We start from the raw sequence: 27,552 nt of genomic DNA on the forward strand, positions 1-27,552 counted from the left end.
AATCGACTTTACTCGGATAATTTACAAAAAACTTTATACATTACCAGGTTGAAAAAGGATATTTGAGCTAAGGAAAAGGCCTCTGACAACAAAGTGATGCTTAAATGACAGAGAAAGAGTTAAGCTTTACTTATTACTCTGTTAAATAAAGTTCTATTAGTATTAATAACCGATTTGGCCAAACCAGCTTATTTTGAAAAGTGATTTTTCCAAAAAGACTTTTGGCGAAAAACAATTTGTATTTGGCCAATTAATTTAAAACGTATATTTGAGCAACAATTAATGTTTGACCCAACTTTAAAAAAGTACTTTTAAATATATTTTCCTCAAAAGTACTTTTAGGCAAAAACTATTTTTTTAGCTTATGAGAAACAGCTTCTACACTTATTTTCTCCCAAAAGCTTGACCAAACACCTCACTTTTTTAATATAAGCACTTATTAAAAAAAAAAAAGCACTTTTGAGGAAAAATAAGCTTGGTCAAACAGGCTATAAACTAACTATGAAAAGGAAGAAACTTTTTCAAAATCGATCTTTTGAGTTAAACTATAATTAAAGTTAGATGTTTCATCTAAATGTGCTTTCCCTTTTGCAAATTGTGCTGGCAAGAGGTTGATTTTGCAGCACGCTTTTGGAAACATATGGCAATAGTTGCTGATAAATAGAGAGAAATCTGGAGCGATACATGCAGAATCCCAAAATTGCCATACATAGTTTAATGCTAAACAACAAGAAACTTATGGTACATTACTCCCCAGTAACAGCTAAATCAGAAGTATTTTTTCTCATAACCGACAAGACCATGCACCCCTCCTTCAACTTGTGCGGCTCCTGTTCGAACCTGAAGAACCAGAAAGAGAGTTAAAGTTAGATCCCGATGAACCATGAGGTAAGATGATTCGCTCTTTCAATACGTTTTCTTCAAATGCAGGAGAAAAAAAAACACAAACATTCAATAATATAAAAGTGGTTGAGGAAGAAGATACAAACCTCTAGCCTCAATGTGCCTGATCTTAAAAGTTCATGAGCAGACGGCAAGGAAGAAGCACCTAGATCCTGGAATCCTTGTTTTACAGCTTGCATTGTATAAGGAACGAACTTCAGAACAGAACCTTTATCAGCAACTGAACCAACAACACCTTGAGCAATCTTTAGTTTAGCGGTATCACCCAAGTATCTTGCATCGCTCCCTTTTGTCATTGCTTCCAGGGATCCCATACCTCGATACTTTTTCACACGGACACCATTCTATCCTCACCGAAAAATTGACCAAAGTTAACAACAGAACAAGGGCACATTTGAGTAGAATACACTTGCAAATATGAATAGAATCACCAGGGTTCTTTAAGTCTCACAATACAAATAATTGTAATTAAGCCTCTTGGAAGATAAGATAATCAAAACTCTTGCCAGAGAGAGCCAGATATACTATGTGCCAATAGCCAAATATATATTTAAAATGAGGCCAATTAATTACATAGATGCCACTCAAATTTGGCATGAATGTTAGTTAGACAATAAAACTTTGCTTCTGACCAACTGAAGCAATAACGATTAAAATGGTTGAAAAAGGATGCCAAATTGCCGCATAAAAATTAAAAATGATTAAACAACTATGTTTTAAAGACCAACTTCTCATGAGCCAAGTCAAATTGCATGCCAGATAGTTAATGAAAATGGTGAGGAAATTTTCCAGGCAATACAATGTCAGCGCTCTCCATCTACAGCTAAAGAGACCTTAGATATATCTTTGAAGGAACTTTTGCATACGGAGAATAAAAGCATTGGGAATGGTTTTATACCTGATATACATATGTACCAGGAGCTTCATTGCTTCCAGCCAAGAAGCTTCCCATCATGACAGTTGATGCTCCAAGGGACAACGCCTTTACAATATGGCCAGAATTAGAAATCCCACCATCAGCGATGACAGGGACACCATGCTGCGCAGCAATTGATGACACCTTGTAAACAGCAGCCGCCTACAAAAATTGACAGAGCACATAAGTTTCATGAATACTTTTAACTATCAAAAGAGGTTCATTGGTTCCTTTTGAAATGTGAAACACAACGCGAGAGAGCAAGTTTGAATCTAGTTGTCCAGCAAGCATGTCCGCTGGGTGCTTTCATACTTCATTCCTTTCCAACCGTTTAATCTATGCTCATGTCTATATTTATAGTGATGGGGGGGGGGGGGGAAGGGGGATCTTTACACAAATTTTTACTTTTCCTAGCCTGTATACATAAATGATGCACTGATTATAAATGTTTATACACATATTATACATGAATTTGCATATATTATACATCCGCCGGCTATTTTTTGTTTACGCAGTTGGGTGGACAGCTATTCAGGCTAGTTCTTGGGGGGAAAAAAAACTATAATCAACGGAACAAAAACAGCTGCATCGAATAACAAGTTAACGAAGAGATAATTCACCTGTCCGCGACCCACAGCACAAACTTCTTGAGTAGTACAAATAGACCCTGATCCCATCCCGACCCTCAATCCATCAACACCCTGCTTAATCAAATTCTCCGCTTGATACATAGTAACTACATTCCCACCAATCACATCCAAATTCGGATAAGTCTTCTTCACATACTTAATCATATCAATCTGATACAACGAATTCCCTTGCGAACTATCAATCACCAAAGCATTAATCCCTTCTTTCACCAAATGCTCCAATCTCTCTTTATCCGATTCCCTCGTCCCTACCGCTGCCCCCACCAAAAACTTCCCGTCTTTCCCCAAAGACGGTAAACCTAACTTCGGAAACGACTTCATTCTCTCCAAATCATCACTTGTAACCACATTCACCACTTCCCCGTCGTTTTCGTTCACTAATGTTACAAATTCCAGTTTCTCCGATGCTATATAACCTGCTACATCCTCAAAATCATAACTCGATGGCAACGTAACGGGCAAATTATTCATATAATCACAAACCCTAGCTTCCTTATCACTCAATTTCACCCAATTAGACTTAGTTACAAACCCTAAAACTTTCGATTCCTTATTTCCTGATTCGGTAACAAAAATAACAGGCGAATTACCGAATTCATCGATAGAATGTATCGAATCATTAGGCGAAGCGAAAATCAAATCATTAACGAAAGGAATTCTATGAGATTTAGCGTTACGGATAATTGAAGATTGTTGAGAAACAGTGTTGTTGTAATGAACGATACCTATACCGCCTAATGCCGCCATTGTTACAGCCATTGAGGTTTCAGTTACAGTATCCATTGGTGAAGATACACAAGGGATTGAGAGATGAATGTTGCGGGTTAGGTTAGTTGAGAGAGTGACGTCATCTGTAGGGAAATCTATGTAACCTGGAAGGAAGATGACGTCATCGTAGGTGTAAGAGTAGCCTTGATTGAATAATCGTGAAGCTGAGAAGCCGTCGGTTTCCATGGCGGCGGTGATGACGGCGGCGATGTAGGGTTTAGGGTTTTGTTGGGAGTGAGTAATTTTTATCTAAACAGAATAAACTGTTAGTACATGTTTTTATGGGAAAGAATTACAGAAGAGACAAATATTTTGATTAATATAAGAGATAAAATGTGTTAAATCTTATCTCAATCTTTATAGGTTTTTGATTAATAATATTGCAAGGAAATTAACAACCAATATATCAAGATACCAAATAAATTGATTAATATATTTTATAAATAAAAATTAAGAATATTACTCCCTCGGTCCCAATTTGTGACAGTAATTTTTTCATATGTTTTTTAAATATTTTAAAGAGAAAAGACATCATTTCACCGCAGAAGAAAACTCACTTAAAGAACTAAACTTAGCGGTAATTATTTACCCCCCTAAACAACTTAACTCCCAGTAATTATTTAGAGAGAGGGTGATAAAATGTCTTATCTCAATGTCATTTATGGATGATATATTAAGATTTTCTTAATATTTTATTTTCCATTTTAAATTAAGATTCCTTCTTCCAACCCCCCACCCACCCGCCGCACACCCGCCTCCGTCACCGTGACCCAAACCTTCAAGATCTCCATCACACAACCACCGCACCGCTACCATCGCCCATTAACCCCGACAACAAACCACCATCTCATAAGGTTGAAATTGCCTAATGAGATTAAGATAATAAAAAATCAAGGAAAAATTAGACAAAAAATCAACAATATTATCGGTGACGAATATTCATTAAGATTTCTTTGTTTGTTGTTACGGATCTAACATAAATTGATAAATATATTTTATAAATAAAAATTAAGAACTTTATGCCCTTTCTAATGGTGATACCTTCTCGGTCCCTAGTGGATGAGAAAGGTGGATATTTGTGAAAAAAATGCAATGTTGTTGTTGTTAAAAGATATATATGTTGTGTTAGAAGAATGAAAAATCAGAGATATGTTTTTTTGACGTGGCAAGAAAAATATTGGGTTATAATTTTTAAATTAAGAATGTTATTGATAGTTTTGACATGGTTGTTGATGGAATTTTGGAGTTCCATGGTTGTTGATGGTAGCCATTGTTGTTTGGATGGAGCGTTGATGATTAGGCGGTAAGGTGGGTTTCTATGGTGGTGGTGTGGTGGAATTGGGGTCTATTTTTAATAAAATAATAAAGTATGAAGAAGAAAGAGAAAAATTAAATAAATAAAAATAATTTATTTAATGATGGAAAAAATCTAAAGATTTAATTATTAAATAAATACAACTTAAGTTTAAAACAAATGATGTCTTTAACAATGGTGACTTATATTAGTAATTTTTACGTAATTTCTAAATATGTAAATTTTATTGTGAAAAATCTAAAGATTCTATTTTCAAACAAGCGATCAAAATTAAGAATTTTTACTCTCAAAAAACTAAAAATATCAAACAAATTGAGACGGAGGGAGTACTAGTTAAGTTTATTTATAAAAAACGTTTGTGGAGTTTTAAAATATGTAAATTTATTTAAATAAAAAAAAAGTACTCTTATTTATAATTGAATTACTAATCAAAAATTAAATATTTTAATTTTTAATCATTTTATTTTGAACTTCTTCATAGAAATTGAGACAAAATATTTTTTTCTGATCAGGAAATAATTGTAAAGATTTAGAAAAAATAATAGTAATAATTAATAAATATGTTTGTATTTGCATTAAGTTTTAAGCACTTAATCGATGGTTTATTATAATAAATAATTCACTCATTTTATCAATTAACACTAACGATAGAGGGGAGTACAAAGTTAAATTTTAGGAATAACAACACTTTTGGTCCCTTAGTTATTGATAAATTTCAGGGAAAATAACATTTTTAGTCCTTGTATTACTACATTACTAGTTAACGTGTCCACGCTTTGCGCATTTATGATTATGATAATAAGAAATAATAATTGATAAATTTATAATAAAAATAATCCGTAATAATCAAATAAACTATCTAAATTGAGAGGAATATAATTGTTAAAATCATGGTCATAAATATACTCATCGTCAAAATTAATTAGCATATAATTCCTCTTGTATTTCTTACGAATAATAGAGTTTACGAATTTGTTTTTAAAAGTGCAAGAGGTTATTAAGTTTTATTTGGATATTAATATTTTTCTTTATTTTTGAAAGAAAAGACAACATCAAAAAACGGCTACCTTTCTTCTAGTTTACATAATTTCAACTTCTAGAACTCCATCAAATTATTTTGGAAACTCTACAATGGTTAGTTTATCTTTGTTCTTTTACTAAAGTATTAGAAATTTGAGGTAACAGTAACACGTACACTTTGTTTTAACAAATACATCTTGAATAAATTATTTTTTCCTTTGACACACTTAGGAATATTTGGTTTATTTTTTTCATCGGAGAGTTCAATTATCATATTCAGAAGTTTTCTTCACCTATTAAATTTTAAAAAGAGGAAGGAGGCTCCCCTCCATTACACTCTCCCTCTATTTCCTCAAGTACATCGTTAGATGATTAAAACTTATTTGGACTCAAATCAACCACATGATATATTGGACTGGACACAATTGTTTGTGGTGCTTGGTTTAAGAGCTATCAGTGCATCTTGACTCTGAATATTGTTTTAATTGTTTCACATGTTTCTTTAAAACAGAAGCCAATGTTAGACCCCACGTGTAATAATCACCAACACATTTAAGAAGTCCAATTGTTGTTTACTTTCCCAGTCATTAGTGGGATTTATAGTGTTCAATTTGTAGACGGAACTGGGCCAAAAGGTTATACACATTAGACGCTACTAGACGGCCAAACCTACTGTTGACTGTTCATCATTGCACTCCTATTGAAAGTTTAAAACTAGATAAGATACTTCAATTTGAAGAGAAACTTAACAAGGTTGAAAAGTTTATAGTGCTATTGCTGCAAGTCTTTCTTGCAATTGATTTAAAGTAGTAAAAGAATTGTAGAACCAATCGAACCGTCCAATTGACACCCCTAGATATGTAATCGTTCTAGCTCAAAAGCGACTAATCAACTTAAAAAAAAAAAGATGGATGCAGACATATCAAGAAACAGATATATGGAAGCAAGTTCAATGTAAGCATTAAGTCAACAAGCAGCGAATGTCATAACTTAAATAAAAAATAACTGAATCATTAGTTATATTAATTTATAATACTTTTTATTTAATTTTGAATATGTAAATTCTAATTTTAAAGATTAAATTATTTACGGCCGAATTAATAATTAAAATTAAATGGTTTGACTCTTCATATGTCGAACTCCTTCACAAATATTGAGACAAAATAATAAGTTTTCTACACTTATTAATAGATTATTGATATATAATCTCACTTGTTTTATCAATTAACACTAAAGGGGAGTACAAAGTTAAATATAAAATAAACTAAAAAGAAAAAATTATTGTATAAAATATGAAATAAATTGAGCTTAACATAATCATAAGCATGCAGTCCAATAACTTATCAAGGAAAAAAACAAGGAGGAAGAAGTAGAAAGAGGAGAAAGTGATTGAATTTAAAAGAACATTAGGTGGGAAATTTGGTCAAGACACTTAAAGAACCATTAACAAAGGTGACTTAATACCCAACCCCTTGAAAGAAAAAAATGACAAGTGGAGTTCTCTTCACTTCATTTTCTCCACACTTTACTTCCAAGAAAGGAACAAACCAACCAAATATTTCATCTACACTCTTCCTTTTCCTTTTTCTATTATTCTCTGTTTAATTAAACCCCCTTCACCAACAAATGTTGGATCTAAATTTAACAGTTATGATCAAAATACATTTTATCATTTCTTTAAATTCTACTAATTATTAATTCTTTTTTTTAACGATTAATAATCGTATTGAATTCTGAATATGTTAAATTAAATATCAATTGTTTTCTTTTTACTCTTTACGCTCCAAATATATATATATATATATATATATATATATATATATATATATATAGACACATTTTGATCAATATCAAGAAAAATATTTAGTTTTTTCATCAAAATTTAAACTTTATGAATTTTGAATTTTATGATAACAATTTCAAGTCTTAGTAACTGAATTTTAAATTTAATACTATCTAAATTTTAATTATAAAATATTGAGTTACGCTAATGCAATTTAGTTTCGAAAACTAACTAAATTAAAGACAATTAAGATAATAAACTAATATGGGTCAAAATTATTAGATTAGTACTCATACATCTCACCAACAGCCATTAACTACCTCCCCCCCCACCCCTCAAATTACCCAATATTAGATGCACCCATTTTTTGTCCCCCATTTCTAGCAAGGACAAGAACTACATCACTTCTCAAAGTTCCAAACTTTCTTAATCTTTTAGCTCAAATCTTGTAATGGATATCAAGATTTTCATGTTTTCTTTCATTCTAACCTCACTTCTGTTCATTCTTGTCTACATACCAACCCAACTTTCCAACTCAACAACCATATTCAAGCAAAAAAAAACCTTCATCATCTCAAATACCACTAACACTTACCCTGTAAAATTTGCTTACTTGATCTCTGCTTCTAAAGGTGATGTACCAAAGTTAAAAAGATTACTTTTTTCACTATACCATCCTGGTAATTTTTACTTGATTCACTTAGATTTAGGTGCACCTGAAAATGAACATCAAGAAATTTCCAGATTTGTAGCTGACAACACTGTTTTTGGAGAAATTAATAATGTTTGGGTTGTGGAAAAGCCTAATTTGGTGACATACAGAGGACCAACTATGCTTGCTACTACACTACATGCAATGTCTATGCTTTTGAGGATTGCTAAATGGGATTGGTTTATTAATCTCAGTGCCTCTGATTATCCTTTAGTTACTCAAGATGGTATGGTGAGTGCCTCTTTTTTTTTTTTTTTTTTTTTTTTTCAATGTTCTAGCGTGTTTTTTGACCAAAAAAATCAGTTTTTTCCAGTACATTTATAAATATAACCATTGTTCCTTGTGGACTTTTTAAGTAAAAACTTTTTTATATTTATTTCTTCACATTCTCTGCCTTTTTTTGTCAAGAAGATACTGTTTTATCATTCTTCATTTGGTTTTGGAGTAATTAATTCAAGTGATTAATCCTTCACATTTTTATATAAAATGGTAAAAATTGTTTCTTTAATGATAATTCCTTGTTTCTTTGAGGTTTTTTAGAAGAGAAAAGAATTTCCTTGATTCCTTCACTTATATCATTTTCTCAAAATGTGGTGAACAAAAATACTTTACTTTTGTTATTTATACAAAAAAAAAAAAAACTATGAATGCCTTTAATTTTTTTTAAATGTTTTAATTCTTTTTCTTTCATGATCTCAGATCTGATTCATGCCTTCTCTGAGTTACCAAGGGATCTAAATTTTGTACAACACACTAGCCACCTGGGTTGGAAACTGTAAGTCTTTTTTTCTTCTGAAAATAATCACAAAAATAAAATTGTTTATTCTTAAATTCCATAGTACTTAACAATAAAAATATTCTGAATTTATTTAGGAATAAGAGAGGAAAGCCAATTATAATAGACCCTGGTCTTCATAGTCTAAACAAATCAGAGATTTGGTGGGTTGTCAAGCAAAGAAGTCTACCGACTGCTTTCAAGCTTTATACAGGTTATTATTTTCCTTTATATTCTTTTAATTAATTTTTTATTCATTATTTGTGGCTCAAAAAATTCTAAGAGATTATAAAGTATAAAAAGTGACAGACCTTACATGTGAGTCTGTGAGATGTGACTCTTGAAGACAGCAAAAGACCACAAAAAGAGTGACTAAAGTACTTTTTGCTAAATAGTTTAATATAGCGCTTTTTGAAGTAATAAATTATTACTGTTTTATCAAATTTGATTTGTTTTACATTCCATCATATCTGAATTTACTAGTTTCTTCATTATTTGTAACAGTTCTTTACTTGGATATATTTAGAAATGAAGACTAATAGAAATAGAATTGAAAACCAGAAAGTTGTGGTCTTAATAATCTTGATTTTTGATCCATTAATCATCATTTTGTTGTGTGTCGCACCCTCCAAATAAGTTGTCGCACCCGAAGATCCTCCAAAAATGCATAACTTTTGAAGGATCAGACAGATATTATGAATCCACACAACATAGAAAATGAGTACCATTAGGCAAAGACTAACACAAATGGTAAATGTATTACTCCCCCGGATCAAAAAGAGTGTCCACTTAGCCATTTGCACACCCCTTAAGAAAGAAAATACTAACTCCTAGGAAAAAATGGGTAATTTAACTAAACTGCCCCTAATTAAATAGGTATTGAGATTTGATCACATAACACATAATAGGGACAAATCCGAAAAAATAAGGTTAATTCTTTCTTAATTTGAAAGTGGACACTCTTTTTGACTCAAGAAAAAAAGGCTAAGTGGACACTTTTTTGATCTGGAGGGAGTAAAAGATTAAAAAAATTATTTTGAGCTACATTATCAAGAAAATTCACATGTTAATCTTAGATTGAGGGCCATTTAGTTCACTGTTCAAGTCAAAATCTTTTCTCTTGGATTCCTAGATTATGCTCTATAGCAGTACTGTACAATTAACATGTGATGAGTGCTCTGAGAGAAATCTATTTGTTATTGAGGTATGGAAGTGTCACAAACAAAATATTTGAAATTGTAATTTATTGCAATTAAAACACCTCTAATGAGAATTTCTACGTTGGTGGATGGAACTTGATGGCACTTGCTTGTGCTCTCTTTTGAATTTGTGTGTGTATATAATTGTATGTATAAATAAGACTCAAAGATTTGAATTTTCTTTCTTTTTGATGGATGACTCAACATTTCAAAAATCCAATTTAATTTATTATAATCTTCACTAACTCATTTCTCATGATCTGTACTTCTATTGCGGAGCTAGAGTTTAGGTTACGGGTTCGTCTGAACCTATATTTGTGTTAAGAAATCCATTAAATATAGAAATTATCAATTTAGAACCCAATAACTTAAAAAGTTTTGAATCATCTGCCTCTACTTCTATCTAGATGTGCCTAGAGAGGTATATGACGGGAGAACAGCTACCTCTTTTCCTTGTTCTTTTTCATTAGCTACCTCTTTTCCTTGTTCTTTTTCATTCTCTTGGGAGGAGATAGGACTGAAGTATAAATGAAAGGGTTTAACTTATATAGGCATGGTGTGTAAAGAACTTTTACACTCTCAGTAAATTTTTACATATTGTAGCAGGTAACGTGTGTTATTTTCAAGTTTATTAATCACACCTTTTATTGGCGTTCATGATCTGATAGTGAAAGTTCTTTTACGCTGTCAACAACAACAACATACCCAGTGTAATCCCACAAGTGGGGAGGGTGGGGTATATTAGTTAAAACTCTAAATTAGACCTGACATCTCCTTGTCATCGGTTTCTTGATCAATTGTGTGTGTCCATGTGTTTTTCAACATTTTTATGTTTTTTTTTTTTTTTCATCATATAAATTTGTTTAACAAGTACTAACACAAAATCTATTTCCAGGTTCAGCGTGGACAATATTGTCCAGATCCTTTGCTGAATACTGCATAATAGGCTGGGAAAATCTTCCAAGAACTCTTCTTCTCTACTACACCAATTTCGTGTCATCTCCAGAGGGTTATTTCCAAACAGTCATATGCAACTCTGAGGAATACAAGAACACAACTGTGAACCATGATCTTCACTACATTACTTGGGACAACCCCCCGAGACAACACCCAAGATCCCTCGGTCCGAAGGATTATAGAAGAATGGTCTTAAGCAACAGGCCATTCGCCCGGAAGTTCAAGAAAAACAATGTTGTCCTTAATAAAATTGATCGCGATCTTCTCAGAAGACGAAATGGACAGTACTTCTCAGCTGGAGGATGGTGTTCCAATGACGATGATCGCGGTTGTTTGAATCTACAGAGTGAGAAATATGGCGTTTTAAGGCCTGGAACGGGTGCCAGAAGGTTGAGAACATTGTTGAAGAAATTGGTATCTGCACCACGTTTTGCTAGAAGGCAGTGTAGATAAGTCGGAAATGAAACTTACTTTTGCTGGAAATATAGAAAAATAAATTTTCTGGAAGAAGGTGCTATCATATTTAGTCAATTCTTGATACTTGTCATAGTTTCACCGAAGAAAAAGAAAATATAGCTCAGGAAAATTACATCAGATTTCTAGGTCACTGGAGTTTCTTTCATTGTTCTCTTTGTGGGGGTGTTCCAATTCTTTCCAAAGTGTAGTCTACACACTATGTATCATTGTACTATTACATGTTACATGATCTAAGATTAGAGGTACTATATCATTGCCACTATTTTTCCTGTTCAGCTGTTTTATGCTCGTTGCAAATGTTTAGGCGTGTGGCAGTTTAATCAACAAAGTTCTATTTCCTGTGACATAGTTTATGCATCAGTGTCTGATGATAACACAAGAAACTACAGAAGTTGATCATAAGGAAGAAACTCCTTGTTAGTTGATCATAAGGAAGAAACTCCTTGTTTCAATGAAGGTCCTCCTACCATGCCATGCCAGTATGCGTAAATATGTTTGAGTGGTATTTACTGCCACTTAGCGCTAAAAGCTCTTTTGTAAAATGTCTCACATATGTCTTTGACGATGCAGCATTCACAAGAATGATGCTTCTAGACGATTGCAAAAAGATTAAGCAACAAAAGGGCATCTTTGTGCGTTGGTTTAGGCAACAACACTTCTGATGTGAAAATCCTCGTTTGCATTCTATAAAGCTCTTGATTGCCTTTGACAGCAAATAAAATAAAGCACCTGAATCACTCAACTTCCTAAGTTACGTAACTTTTTGGAGAATGCAAAGAAAAAGGATGTTGCTCGTCTTTATCCAATAACATAACTGAAAACAATAAATTTCTCGTAACATCATTTCATTTCTGTTGAAATTATAGAGACCCCTCAACTTTCTGCCTGGAGCAATCTTACTTCAGGATAACTATTGCTCTAACAAAACCAGTGCTCTCATCAGCAGGCATTTTAGCAGTGTACCCTTTGGAAGTTGCTACAAGCGCAGAGAAAGGGGCAAAAAAGAGAACAAAAAGTAAAATGGGAAACACAATAGTGAGTAACAAGGCAAGTGAAAAAGCAGGAAATGGGAATAGTTAATATGGCAATTATTTGAAACAAAAAAGAGAACAGTATATTATCACATTTGATGTATATCGAACAAGACTCCTGATAAGTTATTCTGAATCCTGTAACAAATTGTTGATCATATTTACCAAAGGAAGAGTTCCCTTTGTCATAATCTCTATTCTGGAAGTATTTGAAGCGTGAGAGAAAAGGGACAATCCGAAAAACATAAGCTCAGGAAGAAACAGCCGAGATGACAAGAACCCATGCCAATAACGAGGTTCTAGATCAAAAAAGGCATCGAAAAACCTTCTCGTAGCGGGTAAATCAAGCTTTAGAAGAACATCCATACCAAAGCAAAAGAATTCTCTTTGACGTCTCCTTTCAATGGGCCACAAGTCTTTCCAAACAGATGCCGACAACTCATTACCTAGATGGTTATTCTCAGAACCAAGGTACTGAATTATTGCTTTAGCAACAATAGGAGCTGCAGCTAAAGTCCTTGCTACCATATAACCTGTTGAAGGATGAACCATGCCAGCTGTACCACCAATTCCGATCACTCTCTGAGGTAATACCGGAAGGGGCCCTCCCATCGGAATTACACAACGTTCGTCCTCTTCAATGCTCTTAACTTTTATACCCAAGTGACTTAAACGAGCCACCATTCTTTCTTGAATGTCATCCATACGTAATCCAGGACGAGCTACAAGGGATGTTTCTTCGAGAAATATTCTATTTGATGAAAATGGCATGGCGTATAAAAAAGTTGGAACTTTTCTATTTCTCTCCTTTAGCTCCATATTATTATTAAGATGAGAATCTCGCCAATCCATGAAAAGCATCTTATTTGTATCAAAGGGATGTTCCTCCACTTCGGCTAATATGCCATAAGCTACTTGATACCCAGGATTATATGGCTTATCATACTGAACGAGACATCTAGAAAAGCCAGTTGCATCAAGAACCACTTTTGCCTGAATAGTTACACCATCATTGCAAATCAGCATAGATTTAGCTTCCTCATGAATTACCTGTTGGGATCAAAATAATCAGGACGTCATGCGGAAGCTAATAATTGCAAACTTGAACAATGATAAACCAGACAATACGGAAACTATACTAAAAGAGGCATAATCTTTAATATGGTTTGGTCAATTGACCTACATATGAAAAAACTAATATACATTAATAAAAACTATGGAGAGAATAATCTCTCCCTGAACAAGACTCTTAAATGTGGATGCTACTGTGTTGTTGTATGAGAAGAAAGGATCTTCTACTTATAGAACTCCAAAACTTCTCTTCTGAAAAAGGATAGACATGGAAGAATCATTTTCCACTTTGAAGCAAAATACAATTATAGTAGAATCCAGATAAGGTAAGAAATTCAGGGCAAATACTAACATTACCTTTATAACTTTTGCTTGGTGGAATTTAACACCATTTAGTATACATTTCTGCATCATTTTTGACTTTAGCTGTTTCCTATTAACCCTTCCATAAGGTCTATCAAGATTCTTCACCCTATCATCATCCACATAAACAACAGCACCTGACCATGTAGCATCAAGGCAATCCAACAAATCCATGGCTTCAAATTCATCAACCCAAACACCATAGTTATTAGGCCATATCAATTTCGGGGACGGGTCAATCGAGCAAACGGATAGTCCAGCCTCAGAAACCTGTTGTGCAACAGCAAGACCAGCAGGTCCACCACCTACCACAGCTAAATCTACAACAAGCCCTTTTGTAGGGTCATACATAGGTAGCTCAAAATCAAGATTTTCCTTTTTTGTCTCAGGTACAAGCTCCAAAAGTGTACTACTACTCCTAGCTTTAACACAAACCCTTTTACGCCATTTTTCACAAGATTTCCTAGAACCAAGTTTCTGAGGCTTTACAGAGGTAAAGTTGCTAACTTTAACAGAAAATCCATGAAGGGGTTGCAGAAATTCAAGGTTATTTGGGGTTTTCAACAGTGTATCCATATCTTCTTGAAACTACACAAACAGGATTTTCAACAAAGTTGCCTAATTTTCAACTATGAACATCAAACTAGAATCAATAGTTGATTATTATCTAATAATTTAGGAAATGAAAAGGGTGTTAGATATTTCTCAAGATTTGCCATATAAGAAGCATATGGAGTTGAATGCTATGTTATAAAAATTTAGAGCAAAACCTGGTACTGGTTGAGGATATGCTAGTGGATGTGGTGAACATGAGAGTGGTCTTTGAATTACAACAATAATTGTATTTTCTGCTCTCCTCACCTTTTTTATTTTTATTTTTGGTGTTTGGGCGTGGGGGTGTGGGTGGGGGTGGGGAGTAGGCCAAACTTTCTGGTTGATTTTATCTTGTACCAGAAAAAACATCCATTTAAAGGGTTTGGTATGTATAAATGGCTTAAAATGTTATTTAGGCATTTGAGTCCATTGATACAAGTGAAAGAATTTTGGGCAATTTGCAGGATTGTCCTTCACCGGGGGTGGTCTTTAATTTTTATCCCTCAAATTGGTGGTCTTTAATTTTTTACTCTTCGCTAAAAATCTCTTAATTTTAAAAGGCAAATCCCCCTTAATCAAAAATTTAGAAAAATTCGCAAGAAAGAGTTTTGCAAACCTGTCTATGCAAATTCTATCTTAAGGAAAAATTCTACCTTGAGGCTCAAATTTTGGCTTGCGATCTTTTTACTGAGCTGGTGTTCGAACCCACAACCTTAGGGTGTTAGGTGAAGGGAAAAACTTAAAGACGACCAATTTGAAGGACAAAAATTAAAGACCACTCCAAATGAAGGCCGATCCACGCTCCATTCGGCCCAACTTAAAATATTGTTTATAAATAATCACTTATCTTAAGAATTTTGACATTTATTTTCAATTATACCATTAACAGTAAAGAATTAATTTTTTTAATACTGCTCAATTTTAAAAAAAATTATTTAATAAATAGATGTAGCTTAGTAACTATAATTTGCATTTATATTTTTCTTAATCAGCATCAAAAGAGCGATGAAACGAATGGAGTATTAGTTATCACCACCGAACATAAGCGGATGCAAAACTTAAACTTTATAAATTTAACTTTTTAAAATTTTTAGCACGGAACTCTTTATATTTTTAAAGTTAGTGTTCACGTCTATTACTAGACCAAAGTTTAACCGATGATAAATTTACTCAATTTCCAATAATATATCAATAAATTTTATCCCTTTTTTTTTTTTTTTTTAGGAAAAAGGATGTAAAAGGTTAAGGCATTAAGAGAGTCAACGTCACTCCAGCAAGGACTATGGTCCCACTTTTTTTATCAAAAGAAACTTCCTAATCCTTTAACCCATAAACTCACGAAACAATAGATTTGAAGAAATAATAAAAATCTTCTTCAAATCTTCCACATTTCATCACCATCAAATCTTCAGTTCACTAAAACCTTTTCAAAACGACACCGTTCAAATGCTCCGTTCTCTTATTTCCAAACGCAGCTCTCTCCAATCCCTCCTCAACCACCACACTCGCCTCCACCCTAACCCCTTACTCCTCACCACACCATATAATCCCCGCCTCTTCTCTTCTACTACCCCGGGCCCACCATCATCCGATGCGGAACTCCGCAAATACATAGGATACACCCTACTTCTCTTAGGCTGTGGTGCCGCTACATACTATTCTTTCCCTTTCCCCGAAAACGCAATCCACAAAAAAGCTCAGTTATTCCGTTACGCCCCATTACCTGATGATCTACACACTGTATCTAATTGGAGTGGGACCCATGAAGTTCAAACCCGGACTTTTTTACAACCCGAATCGATCGAAGAACTTGAAGGGATAGTTAAGGATGCCAATGTTAAGAAGCAGAAGATTCGGCCTGTCGGGTCGGGTTTGTCACCCAATGGGATTGGGTTGACCCGTGCTGGGATGGTCAATTTGGGCTTAATGGATAAGGTTATGAAGCAAAATTACGCTCTATGTCTATTTTTTTTTGAAAATATATGTATACGCCACGTAGCCTATACTTTGAGTTTGTTACTGATTTAGCTCTTATTGGTGTATATACACCTTTTATACAAGGTTGAGAAAATATTCTTCCTTTATACAATGCTTTCCGAGAAAATATTTTCTCGGAAAATAAGTGATTTTCCTACTCATTTCTTGTGTCTGGTATGCAAGTCAGCAAATGTCATTTTAAGAACATTTGCATATATTCAAAGCAAAATACTGCGAGGTTTTTGAATTCGGAGTGCAACTTCTGGTGGTGGGGGTAGGCGGGGTGCAGGGGTTAGGTGGGATCGTTGGTGTGTTTTTATTGGATACGAAAAATGTTTCCCTCATATTTTTAAGGAAAACATTTTCCTAAATATTTAGTAGGCGTTTGGCCATAGAAACCAATTTTTTTTTCACCTTTTTGGAATTTTGGAGTTGGAGTTGGAGTTGTGTTTGGCCATAATTTTTGAAATTGTATTTTTTGTTGAAATGTAGTTGTTTTGGTTGTGAAAAAAGTGAAAAACTTGAAAAACAAGTTTTTCTTGTTTTTCAAATTCCGGAATACAACTTCAAGTTGTATTTGGAATTTTCATGGCCAAACGCTGATTCCGGAAAAAAGTGAAAAAATTTTCCGGAAAAAAGTGAATAATTCTTATGGCCAAACGGGCCCTTAGTGTATCCAAGCAAGAGAAAATAGGAAAAATTTCCGTCATACCAAACACACCCTATTCTTTTCCCCAGGTACAATGTTGTATAATATTGTATAGTGGGCTACGTGGCGTAATAATTTATGTTGGGTTGTATATTTTTGAAAATTTCCCTATTTTTTTATTTAGAACATCATGAATCTTTGAATAGCTAGCAACAGTCCTATTTATAGTAGTATATAAACCTACATTGACTATAAAATGGAAAACATATTTGTATATAAATTTGACTATAAATACTAACTAGACATGAAGTAAAATACCAAATCGTAACTAATTTTGGTTTCCTACAACTTTGAATTATTTTTTCACTACAGGTTTTGAGTGTGGATAAGGAGAAGAAAAGGGTTACTGTACAAGCTGGGATTCGGGTTCAGCAACTTGTGGATTCTATTAAGGATTATGGGATTACTCTTCAGAATTTTGCGTCGATTAGAGAACAGCAAGTTGGTGGCATTGTTCAGGTGATTGATTTTTTCTTGTGGATTCATATTGGTTTAATAGATATTTAACCTTTAATTAATTGAAATATGCCGTTTTTTTGGTTTCACCGCTTAGTTACTGATAAGCTTGTATTGTTATTCCATATTTGATGATAAAAAAAGGTAGTTCAAATATAATATATTTTCTACACAAAAGGACTAAAGATACACATTTCGATTAATTGAAGATTAGATGTGCTTCACCAGATATCACAAGCAGTGTTTTAAAAGACGTGGGTGTAAGGCGAGGCGTCGTAAGTCCCGAGGCACGGGGCGTAAACCCCATGGGTATTTAATTTTTAGTATTTTATAAATTAATAAAATAAATACTTCATCCAAAAAAGAAAAATTAATAAAATAAATATATTAAAATTATTTTTTTTAAAAACCCAAAAATAATAATAAAATTAGTAGGAAAATGTATATATCAATAATTAACATGCTAACATGTGCACAAACAATTTTAAAAAATCTTGAAAAAGTGAATGACGTAAAGATGCATTACACCAATAACATGACTATGATGAATATAATTAGAGTTGTAAAATTGATACTCTATCCTAATAATTCAAAAATAAAAATGACAATAATATAAAGTTATTGTTTTAAAACCTAAAACTACATAACAAATCAATACTCATTATAATATGAATAGCCAGAATAGAGTCTTCAAAACATAATCTAACTAGCGCTATACCAAAAGAATTCTAAAACAAAAAACTATCTTGAAAAGATAAATTGAAGAATGCTAAAAAATCTTGAAGGAAATAAAGCATAAAGAATGGAAATGCAAGCATGGAAGCAGAGTAAGAATTGGAGGACAAACTCTTTACTTTGTAGTTTGCACTTTGTATACAAAGGTCTAAAGTGTATTTGTTACTCCGTAAACACCAAAGAGAAAAGATTATGAAATTAGGTTAAACAATTAGAAAAAACCTTTTGACTTTTTGAGATTTTTAGTTTTAGAATTTACTATGAGTTAACTTTTGGATATTTAACTTTTTTTTTTTTTTAAAATAATTATTAAGCTATTTTGGTTCAAATTTGAAAAAGTTCTTGGGGCTTAAAACCTAGGCGAACGCCCCGAAGCTTGGGCCTTTCGCGTGACGATACTTACGCCCCACCAGTACGCCTCGGGGCTTTTTTGGTACGCCTCACCTCGCGGTTTGGCCAGAAAAGCCTTTTCAAAACACTGATCACAAGGACAAAAATTAGAATTTACTCATAATTGAGGGACCAAAAGTGCTATTACCTCTCAGTTTATTTATTGGACAAAAGAGTAGTGATAGATAACTTAGAGGGTTAACTAGAATACATAGTATGTCCATTCCAATTTTTCTCCCCTATATGTGATATTAGTTAGTTGGGATTACGGTTCATGTTGATAAGCTTACATTAGGTCCAATGATTGCTAGAAGTCTTTTTAATCTAGTGTCTACTTTTGTTTCACTTTTGGTGTAAAGAATGCTACTTAGAGGAGGAGGTTTCCATAATAGATTTTATAGGGCAATTGTAACTGTTGTTTTAGGATTTTTGTTGGCTGCGGGGACTTCTCCTCTGTAAATATGGCTTCAGCACTGCCCTAGTGCTATTAATACCAATGTTACCAATTTAAAAAAAAAAAATAAAAAAAAAAAAAAATTGTATGTCTGTAAAAAATGTATGAAATTTGTTTATTTTATGAAATGGAGTAGAAAATGTTTAAACTTGTATTGTTAGGGAACATGAATTATTGAATATTGGAAAGAAACGTGTTCAAATAGAGCGAAATGGATAGTGAGAATTCGTATAGCCAAGTCCTGGCAGCTTGTGATTGAGGCGTGGTTGATGCGTTGTTTTGTTGTCGTTATATTTGTTTTCCAATATTACTAGTAAAGTAGCTCTTGTATACTTCTAAACTAATTTTTAGTTCATAGAGAAGACAATGTAGTGGGTGTGCCCTTGGTATTCGATTTGCTCCTTATTTGAATTATTTCAAGGTGCTACATTTGCCTTAATTCTCATCTCTGATTAGACTAGGATAATTGAGTTTTGACTGAGGGAGTGAGAACTTTTGAGGCTGGGGTATATGTCTTATCATATGTGCCTTGCATAATTTGTGCTAGTGCTGAAGTTTTAATTATGGCCTGTCCATGCCTTATCTAGGTTTACAATTCAAGTAGAGTTCCAAAGACTGTTCAGAGGCCTAGTATACAACACCATTTGCATAGTGGCAACACTTTGGCTAGGAGGAATAATAGATGCTTTTGAGGGACAAGTTGTGCTTGTATATATCTTTATAACTTGGCTGTATATTATTGTTTTGTGGAGGCCAGAAATTTGCCTCTAGAAATGGTGAAATGATGAGTTTTGTGGGAAGTTTATGGATGTACTCTGTACAACTGATACAGTACTTTCTTGATGTACATCTGCCTATGTAAATAAAAAGCTTATTTTTGCATGATCAATCAAAGACAAAATGTTCAAGCTGTTTCCGTTTCATTCCTTGGTGTATATCAAGGGACAGGATCTGCTTTTTCCTTCTTGTTTGAGGTTTCTACATTATTCCAACATGCAGTTAGTTGATATATCGATTTGTCAGATAGATGTTTTTGTTGAGGATTGATTGTGGAAATTCTAAAGCTTTTGTTCCCTTGAATTCAAATTGTTAGGTTGGTGCCCATGGCACTGGTGCCAGGTTGCCTCCAATTGATGAGCAAGTCATAAGCATGAAATTGGTTACCCCCGCCAAGGGCACAATAGAAATTTCAAAAGAGAAAGATCCAGAACTCTTTTATCTAGCTCGATGTGGACTTGGAGGACTTGGTGTGGTTGCAGAAGTCACTCTTCAGTGTGTTGAGAGGCAGGAGCTTGTAGAACATACTTTCCTGTCTAACATGAAAGATATCAAGAAAAATCACAAGTAAATATTTGTTTTTTTTTTTTTTTTTGGTGATCTGTTTCCTTTTTTGGAAGCTCTCATAATTTTTAAATTAGACCTTCTTAGAGGATCTTTTTTTATGAAGTGCTTGCTACTTGTTAATATTGATGTTCCGAAGCTAGCGATTTGCAAGCATCCTAAAACCTAGGGGTGGGCAATGGGTATAGTTTGGGCAAACCTGAAATCCATTTTTTCTTTTTAATATTTGGATTGTGGATTAAATTTCAGTTTTAAGCTTCAAAATTTTTGGATATTGGATTTGGTACTTCGGATTTTTGGATATCCGAAAATCTGAAATACCTTATATGTAGTCCTACCCATTAGACATCAATCCATTACCCATATCCCCTATACTAACAAGTCCAATACCCTACCCACTAGAAATTAGCTCATAGATAATAATACTAATTACTAAGTCATTGTCAGAATACTCTCTGTACATGGTTTTACTATTGTTAATTCTTATGGTCTTACTAATATCGTTATTGCAGTTCCTTGATAATGGTTTCATTGCTTGCCCAATTTATTTTGATGACTTTAATTTGAATACTTGATTTGGATGTTCATTTTTGTAAGAAGAAGAAGAAGCTCAACTTACTGGCTGAAAACCGAAAATCTGAAATATCTAAATCGATTAATCTGAAATTGAACTTAAAAATCCGATCTAATCCGAACTTATTGGATGGATTGTAATTTCTTGACTTTGAAAACCGAAAATCCAAGCCGAAACTTTCATATACAATTCAACTGCCCGAACGCCCAGCCCTACTAAAACCTAGCACAAGAGATCTCATGGAAAAGATTTTAGGCTTTTTTGCGAGTGATATATGCTATATATGCTTGTGTGTTTGTGAAACAAGGCTGGCTCATAAAAAAGGAAAAGAAAGTACTTCCTTTGTCCCATTTTATGTGTAGCATTATCCTTTTTAATTTGTCCCAAAAAGAACGACACCTTTCAATATTTGGAAATATTTGTTTTTAAACTTCTCATTTCCCTTGATGAGATGATTTATAGAGACAACAATGTCTATGGCTTGTTTTAGACCTCAAGTTCCCAAAGTCTTTATTTCTTTCTAAAACCCCGTGCCCAGTTAACACCGTAGCATAAAATGGGACAGAGAGTAGGTTTTTTTTTTTTTTTTTTTTTTTTGGTTTTTGTTTTATAAGGGAGACAGAGAGTAGTTTTTAAAAACAATGATAGTTGAATCTGCATATCTTTTACCCGCAAGGTTGGCTCAATTGGTTGAGCATGGGGCTTTCATAATGGAGGTCTCAGGTTCGAAACCCCCTGCCTATGACAACAAGGGATTTGCCTTCTGGGTCGAGCTCGCATGGGGCTTGCCTAGTGCGGGTTACCTCTCCTGTGTGGTTTGCGAGCTATTGCACAGGAGCTGGGTTTACCCTGTGCGCAATCGAAGGGTAGTGGCTGCGGGTTCCCATGTCATAAAAAAAAAATTTGCATATCTTTTGATTTTCTTGCTGCTCAGTCCACTCAGAATTAGAGCTGTAAGCTTTAAACTTTTGCTTTGATGATGAAACAAGTGAATCATATTGATATGCACTCAGAAGATGCACCACAATAATATATATCTCTATCGCACGGGTGTGGCATACTGATCTATGAAGTGGGCTGAGAACCATGGGTCTCATGTTCAAATCCCAACGGAAGCAAAAACACTAAGTCATTTCTTCCCATCAGTCCAAGCCTCGGTGGACAGAGTTATCCAGAACCGTGTTGGTGGGAGGTAGCCAATACCCGGAAATTAGTTGAGGTGCGTGCAAGGTGGCCCAGACACGACGATTACAAAGAAATAATAATATTAATAATGTACATCTCTAAAGGGCTTTAGAGCTCCTCTACATTGTCATAAGTCACTTCTAAACAAAACATAATGAGCTTATGATATCCAAAAAAGGTTTTTACTATCTACACTTCTCTGATAAACACCTCGCCTTGACGGAGGATTACAAAGAAATAATAATATTAATAATGTACATCTCTAAAGGGCTTTAGAGCTCCTCTACATTGTCATAAGTCACTTCTAAACAAAACATAATGAGCTTATGATATCCAAAAAAGTGTTTTTACTATCTACACTTCTCTGCTTACACAAAATTTAAAAAAAAAAAAAAAAAAAAAAAAATTCATTAAACACCTCGCCTTGACGGAGGATGTACAAGTTGAGACTCCAAAAAAAGTTCCTTGGGTTTATTTCTCTTCATAGACATCATAAATGATAGGTTAAATCTGCTGAGTGTTCTTGATGGATTTGCCAACTTCCTGGTGTCCCATATATATATATCTTTTAAGCTGTATGGAATCACCCAATGCAGTCCAAACGGTCCAAAACATGCTCCATATGTCACTTTCAACTGACTGTAGAGAAATAGATGGAGGTCCTCTGCTTCTTCTTTGCACTTGTACATCCATTGCACTTTTGTATAGATTTTCACGGGTAAGATAGGTTTCCAACAAGGCTACCCAAGTGAAATAAGCCAACTTTTGTTGGAGCTTCAGATTCTCCAATGATATTCCAGGCCCAATTTTCAATAAATCTACTAGCACGTTACAGTACATAGTAGCAGGTTTTGACTGAAAATTTTCCTTTCCCAGCCCTTCTTCAATCTCTCTTTCCTTTGGGGGTTAATTGATATTTTCTCCAGTTTGCTTATCAGCTGCATTATGCTGTTCACCATTGAGCTATACTTGCATGAGTGTGCATCAGAAAAGAGGAAAGTTTGGAAATTCCTCCTTTAGGGTGTTATTCCCAACCATTTATCACGCCACAATCTGATGTGTTATTCTTTTATAATTCCTAATTAAGCATTGAAGTTGAATTAGGACTTGATTTAGTGTTGCTTTAGTGTTGCTACTCTATCTCATTTGTATCTTCTGTTTTTGTGGGCTAGAACATGTGAAAGAGGGAAGAAAAATAAAGATGGAACAAAGAGAAAGAAATAGAATAGTGGATAAGAGAAGATGCGAAAGAGAGATATAAATATAAGAAGAATATAAGAAGTGGTAGTTGCTGACAGTGATGAAGAGACCTATAGAGTGAAAGTTGTAGTTCCTTATAGGTGAACAATTTAAATATCTCACATTGTGAACCGACTGGTGCATCTCGTAATAGAAAAAATCCAGTACAAACTTCTAAAAATGTCTTTTAAGACAACTTGCTAGTTATTTTCGATAACCAATGTACCCGTTCAAACTGCAGTATCTAGAAAATCTAGGGATCTCAGTTAAATTTTGTCTAGTGTTTCCTGGGCTCCAATGGAGTTTATCTTGCCTTCTCGGTTTTATCAAAATTAAGTGTACTTTTTAGTTTTTAGCCTACCCTGCAGTGTAGTTGAAGTTTTTTGCACCTTTTAAATGTTAATGATGATGATTTGTTGCACCTATATAAATATCTTATTGTAGCAGTTTGTTGTTAATGATGATGCATGTTTCATATACATAGCATGGTAAAGCATATATATTGCACTTGGCGTCCTCTGCTTGTGAAATAATGTCGCTAACATGTCATTACTTCAGGAAATTCCTATCTGAGAACAAGCATGTCAAATACTTGCACATTCCATATACTGATGCAGTTGTGGTAGTGACATGCAATCCTATATCTAAGTCGCAAGGTCCACCAAATCATAAACCTAAGTATACCACAGAAGAAGCCTTGCAGCATGTACGAGATCTCTATCGGGAGTCGTTGAAGAAGTACAGGTATGGTGGCATTGAATTGGCCTGTAAAACTATATCTCATAACTTCTTGTTCTTGCATTTCTGCTCGGCGTTCTGTTGTCGGATGAACTTCCCCATGTAGTTTCAGCTATTCACGTATCCTGGGAAGGATCACCTTTTTGCGTTAGACCTTTTCCTGAAAGAGGATAGGTGAGATAGTATACTCTTATGCCCTATATTAAGTAAGGTAATTTTAATAATTAAGACACTTGCAGTAATAATATATTCTGAACTATGTCATAAATTGCAAGAATTTGAATTTATTTTGCTACTCCTTTTTAGCCTTCTTGTAAGGTTTTGCTTATCGGTCTAACTTTTCAACCATGCCTTAAAATTGTGGTCTTGTATTATGATTATTCTTCATTAATAGATGAATACAAGTAATGCTGGAAAGCGATACTAAATTGGTTGAAAATTTTGTTTGATAAGCAAAACGTAACAAGTAATCCAGTATTACTTGTATAATTGACAAAATAAATAAACATTTTAAACTCTAACACCTAGTATATTTTTTACCACATAAAAAGAGAGGTTGGCTGTAAAATTAGGATAAATGCTGAATTTCCTTTGATTCTATTTTTATAATAGTGTTTAATCACTTCTAAATAAATTTCTTACCACTTGCTTCAGAGTTGCTGATGCTAGTTCTCCAGATGAACTATCATTCACTGAACTGAGAGATAAACTACTTGCGATGGATCCTCTCAACAAGGAGCATGTAATTAAAGTCAACAAAGCTGAGGCAGAATTCTGGAGGAAATCAGAAGGATATCGAGTAGGCTGGAGTGATGAAATTTTAGGCTTTGACTGCGGGGGCCACCAGTGGGTATCAGAGACATGTTTCCCTGCAGGAACACTGTCAAAACCTAGCATGAAAGACCTGGAGTACATAGAGGAAGTGATGCAGCTCGTTGAGAAAGAAAGTGTACCTGCCCCTGCACCTATAGAACAGAGATGGACCGCTTGCAGCAAAAGTCGAATGAGTCCAGCTTATAGCTCAGCGGATGATGATATATTCTCATGGGTAATATTTTTCTAGCATGTGTATCTATGATTTGCTTTTATGGAAATGGTCCTCTGGAGCCTAATTATTCACCGTAATTGTTATTGCACAAATTCAAGGAACTACTAAATCATAAATGAGATACAAACCATGACTGACCTTTTGTTTAGCAGTTGGATAAATTCTCACTATTGTCTTGTTTTAATTTGCTTTTGATTGGGCTGTCTTGTACTCTACGATTGTGGTTGAGGTCTTCTTTTTTGGGGTTCCCTACAGGAATTCAGCCCATAATGCATGCAAATATTTGCTTATATGATGTGAGCTGTGAAGTAATTAAGTCCATGGTCCAAGTGCATCTTCTTCAGACAAAAAAAAAAAAAAAAAAAAAAAAAGAAGGAGAGATTTTAAGTCCATGGGTGGTGATACTTAGATGAGCCAATCAATGCTGACAATATCATTTGGAAAATAGATCTTAAACAAGGGTGGATGGGTTTTAAAGTTTATCCTTTGGTGGCCTCTTGACCTTTTACATGTGCTGTAGTTTTAATTTGTTTGCTTTCTGTTCAGAAAGTGAAGCCCTATTATTTTGTTAGACCTGATATTCTTGACACATAGCTTTATTACTTATATCCCTTCCAATATGTTGCTAGGTTGGAATTATTATGTATCTTCCAACCATGGATGCTCGGCAGAGAAGGCAAATCACTGAGGAGTTCTTCCACTACAGGCATATGACACAAGCACAGTTGTGGGATCGTTATTCTGCTTTTGAACATTGGGCGAAGATTGAGGTATGAGTTATTTTCACAATGTCTATTTATGCCAGTTATATAGGAGCATACAGATACCGTTAACCAATCAGTTCCTCTTTTTTGTCCTGTTATTTTATTTTACATTATTACGGGGGCAAGTAGCCCCAAGGGAAGAGTATTCTATGGGCAATGTCTCCATCCTACTACAAAAATTATTGAAATTGGTGGTGAAAGGGGATATCTAAAAGATAATTTATCAGAGTATTGATTCTTTATTATTACTGAGGAAAAACTGTGCAAGATAAAGAGATTTGATATCTCCTACTTCTTCCACTACTTGCTGCTATGTAAGCTCCTTTTTTTGTGATTTTGCATACAACTTTGATCATAGACGCTGGCTTTAATTAAAAAAACCTTAGACACTGGCTATATCTCTTAGTTAAGGTTGCCAATTAGGTACTAAAATGGAGTGAATTGCGTTGTCATTTAATTTTGTGTTACTTCCAGGTTCCTAAGGACAAGGAAGAGCTCGCAGCTCTGCAGGCAAGGCTAAAGAAGAAATTCCCTGTGGATGCATACAATCAAGCAAGAAAGGAGCTGGACCCGAACCGCATCCTATCTAATAACATGCTTCAGAAGCTCTTTCCTTCATCCGAGGCTGTGTGACTGGTTCTCCAGTTTACGTCTCTTTGTTAGCAATTCTTTTGAGTCACGTCTGTTTCAAAGAAAATATCGTGCGAGGAAATTTTGGTCCTGTATATTGTTGTTCAGAATGTTAAGTTGAAGGAACTGTTATAATAATGCTTGTCATGTATTCTATATGCTTGAGGCCAGTCCCCAACTTGACAATTTAGAGAAGAAATTGGGGGTCTAGCTGAGGCTAATAAATAATTTATAGCTTCAATTATGTTGTTTGAATGAGAAATATGCAGTCTCTACCATCCCGATTCCTCGCACTATTTCTTGAGCAGTTCTCTGAGGATATTAATGTATTCTGAATATTTGGTGCTACTGTTGAGCCTCAATTTCAATTTTGAGCACCAGCACACTCTTGTTAACAGAATATGTGTTGGTTGTTTTATTTAAGATTGAACTGGGGAACCTCTGCTGTTATATGTTTTGTTCAGTTATAATAGTTTATACTCTGTTTGGTTGTTTTATTTAAGATTGAACTGGGGAACCTCTGCTGTTATATGTTTTGTTCAGTTACAATAGTTTATACTCTTTCAATATACCAATATGATTTGGACTGGTATGATATAAAATTTAGTAGTCTTGAATCAAGGATTTGCACGCAGATATGGGTGGTGGTGCGAAAAAAGTGAACATTTTAAGAAACTTTAATGTTTAACTTTTTTTTTATTTTTTATTGAGCATTGTGAGCAATTCACATCTTAGTCGATGAGCGTTAAGTACTGCTCAAAGAATTGTTAAGCAATAA

At 34.2% G+C, this 27,552-nt stretch overlaps 4 protein-coding genes across 4 annotated transcripts; 2 read left to right on the forward strand and 2 right to left on the reverse strand.

The window, feature by feature from the left end:
• Positions 1-496: 496 nt before the first annotated feature.
• Positions 497-3,508, reverse strand: LOC132049097 (inosine-5'-monophosphate dehydrogenase 2-like). The gene is made up of 4 exons (XM_059439763.1): positions 2,440-3,508; positions 1,802-1,981; positions 990-1,247; positions 497-840 (listed from the first exon to the last, which is right to left on the reverse strand). The coding sequence occupies exons 1-4, from the start codon at positions 3,421-3,423 to the stop codon at positions 769-771; spliced, it is 1,494 nt and encodes a 497-aa protein (XP_059295746.1). The 5' UTR covers positions 3,424-3,508; the 3' UTR covers positions 497-768.
• Positions 3,509-7,681: 4,173 nt separating this feature from the next.
• On the forward strand, positions 7,682-11,723 carry LOC132049098 (beta-glucuronosyltransferase GlcAT14A). Its single transcript, XM_059439764.1, has 4 exons — positions 7,682-8,293; positions 8,767-8,842; positions 8,941-9,056; positions 10,937-11,723. The coding sequence occupies exons 1-4, from the start codon at positions 7,807-7,809 to the stop codon at positions 11,449-11,451; spliced, it is 1,194 nt and encodes a 397-aa protein (XP_059295747.1). The 5' UTR covers positions 7,682-7,806; the 3' UTR covers positions 11,452-11,723.
• Positions 11,724-12,527: 804 nt separating this feature from the next.
• LOC132049099 (lycopene beta cyclase, chloroplastic) lies at positions 12,528-14,836 on the reverse strand. The gene is made up of 2 exons (XM_059439765.1): positions 13,935-14,836; positions 12,528-13,556 (listed from the first exon to the last, which is right to left on the reverse strand). Exons 1-2 carry the CDS (start codon positions 14,514-14,516, stop codon positions 12,633-12,635), a joined length of 1,506 nt encoding a protein of 501 aa, XP_059295748.1. The 5' UTR covers positions 14,517-14,836; the 3' UTR covers positions 12,528-12,632.
• Positions 14,837-15,873: 1,037 nt separating this feature from the next.
• On the forward strand, positions 15,874-27,052 carry LOC132049101 (L-galactono-1,4-lactone dehydrogenase, mitochondrial). The gene is made up of 7 exons (XM_059439766.1): positions 15,874-16,469; positions 17,533-17,679; positions 20,349-20,599; positions 24,153-24,338; positions 24,987-25,380; positions 26,010-26,150; positions 26,619-27,052. The coding sequence occupies exons 1-7, from the start codon at positions 15,981-15,983 to the stop codon at positions 26,775-26,777; spliced, it is 1,767 nt and encodes a 588-aa protein (XP_059295749.1). The 5' UTR covers positions 15,874-15,980; the 3' UTR covers positions 26,778-27,052.
• Positions 27,053-27,552: the final 500 nt, after the last annotated feature.

The sequence above is a fragment of the Lycium ferocissimum genome, chromosome 3 (genome assembly GCF_029784015.1).
Source record: "Lycium ferocissimum isolate CSIRO_LF1 chromosome 3, AGI_CSIRO_Lferr_CH_V1, whole genome shotgun sequence".
In the NCBI taxonomy this organism is placed as follows: Eukaryota; Viridiplantae; Streptophyta; class Magnoliopsida; order Solanales; family Solanaceae; genus Lycium; species Lycium ferocissimum.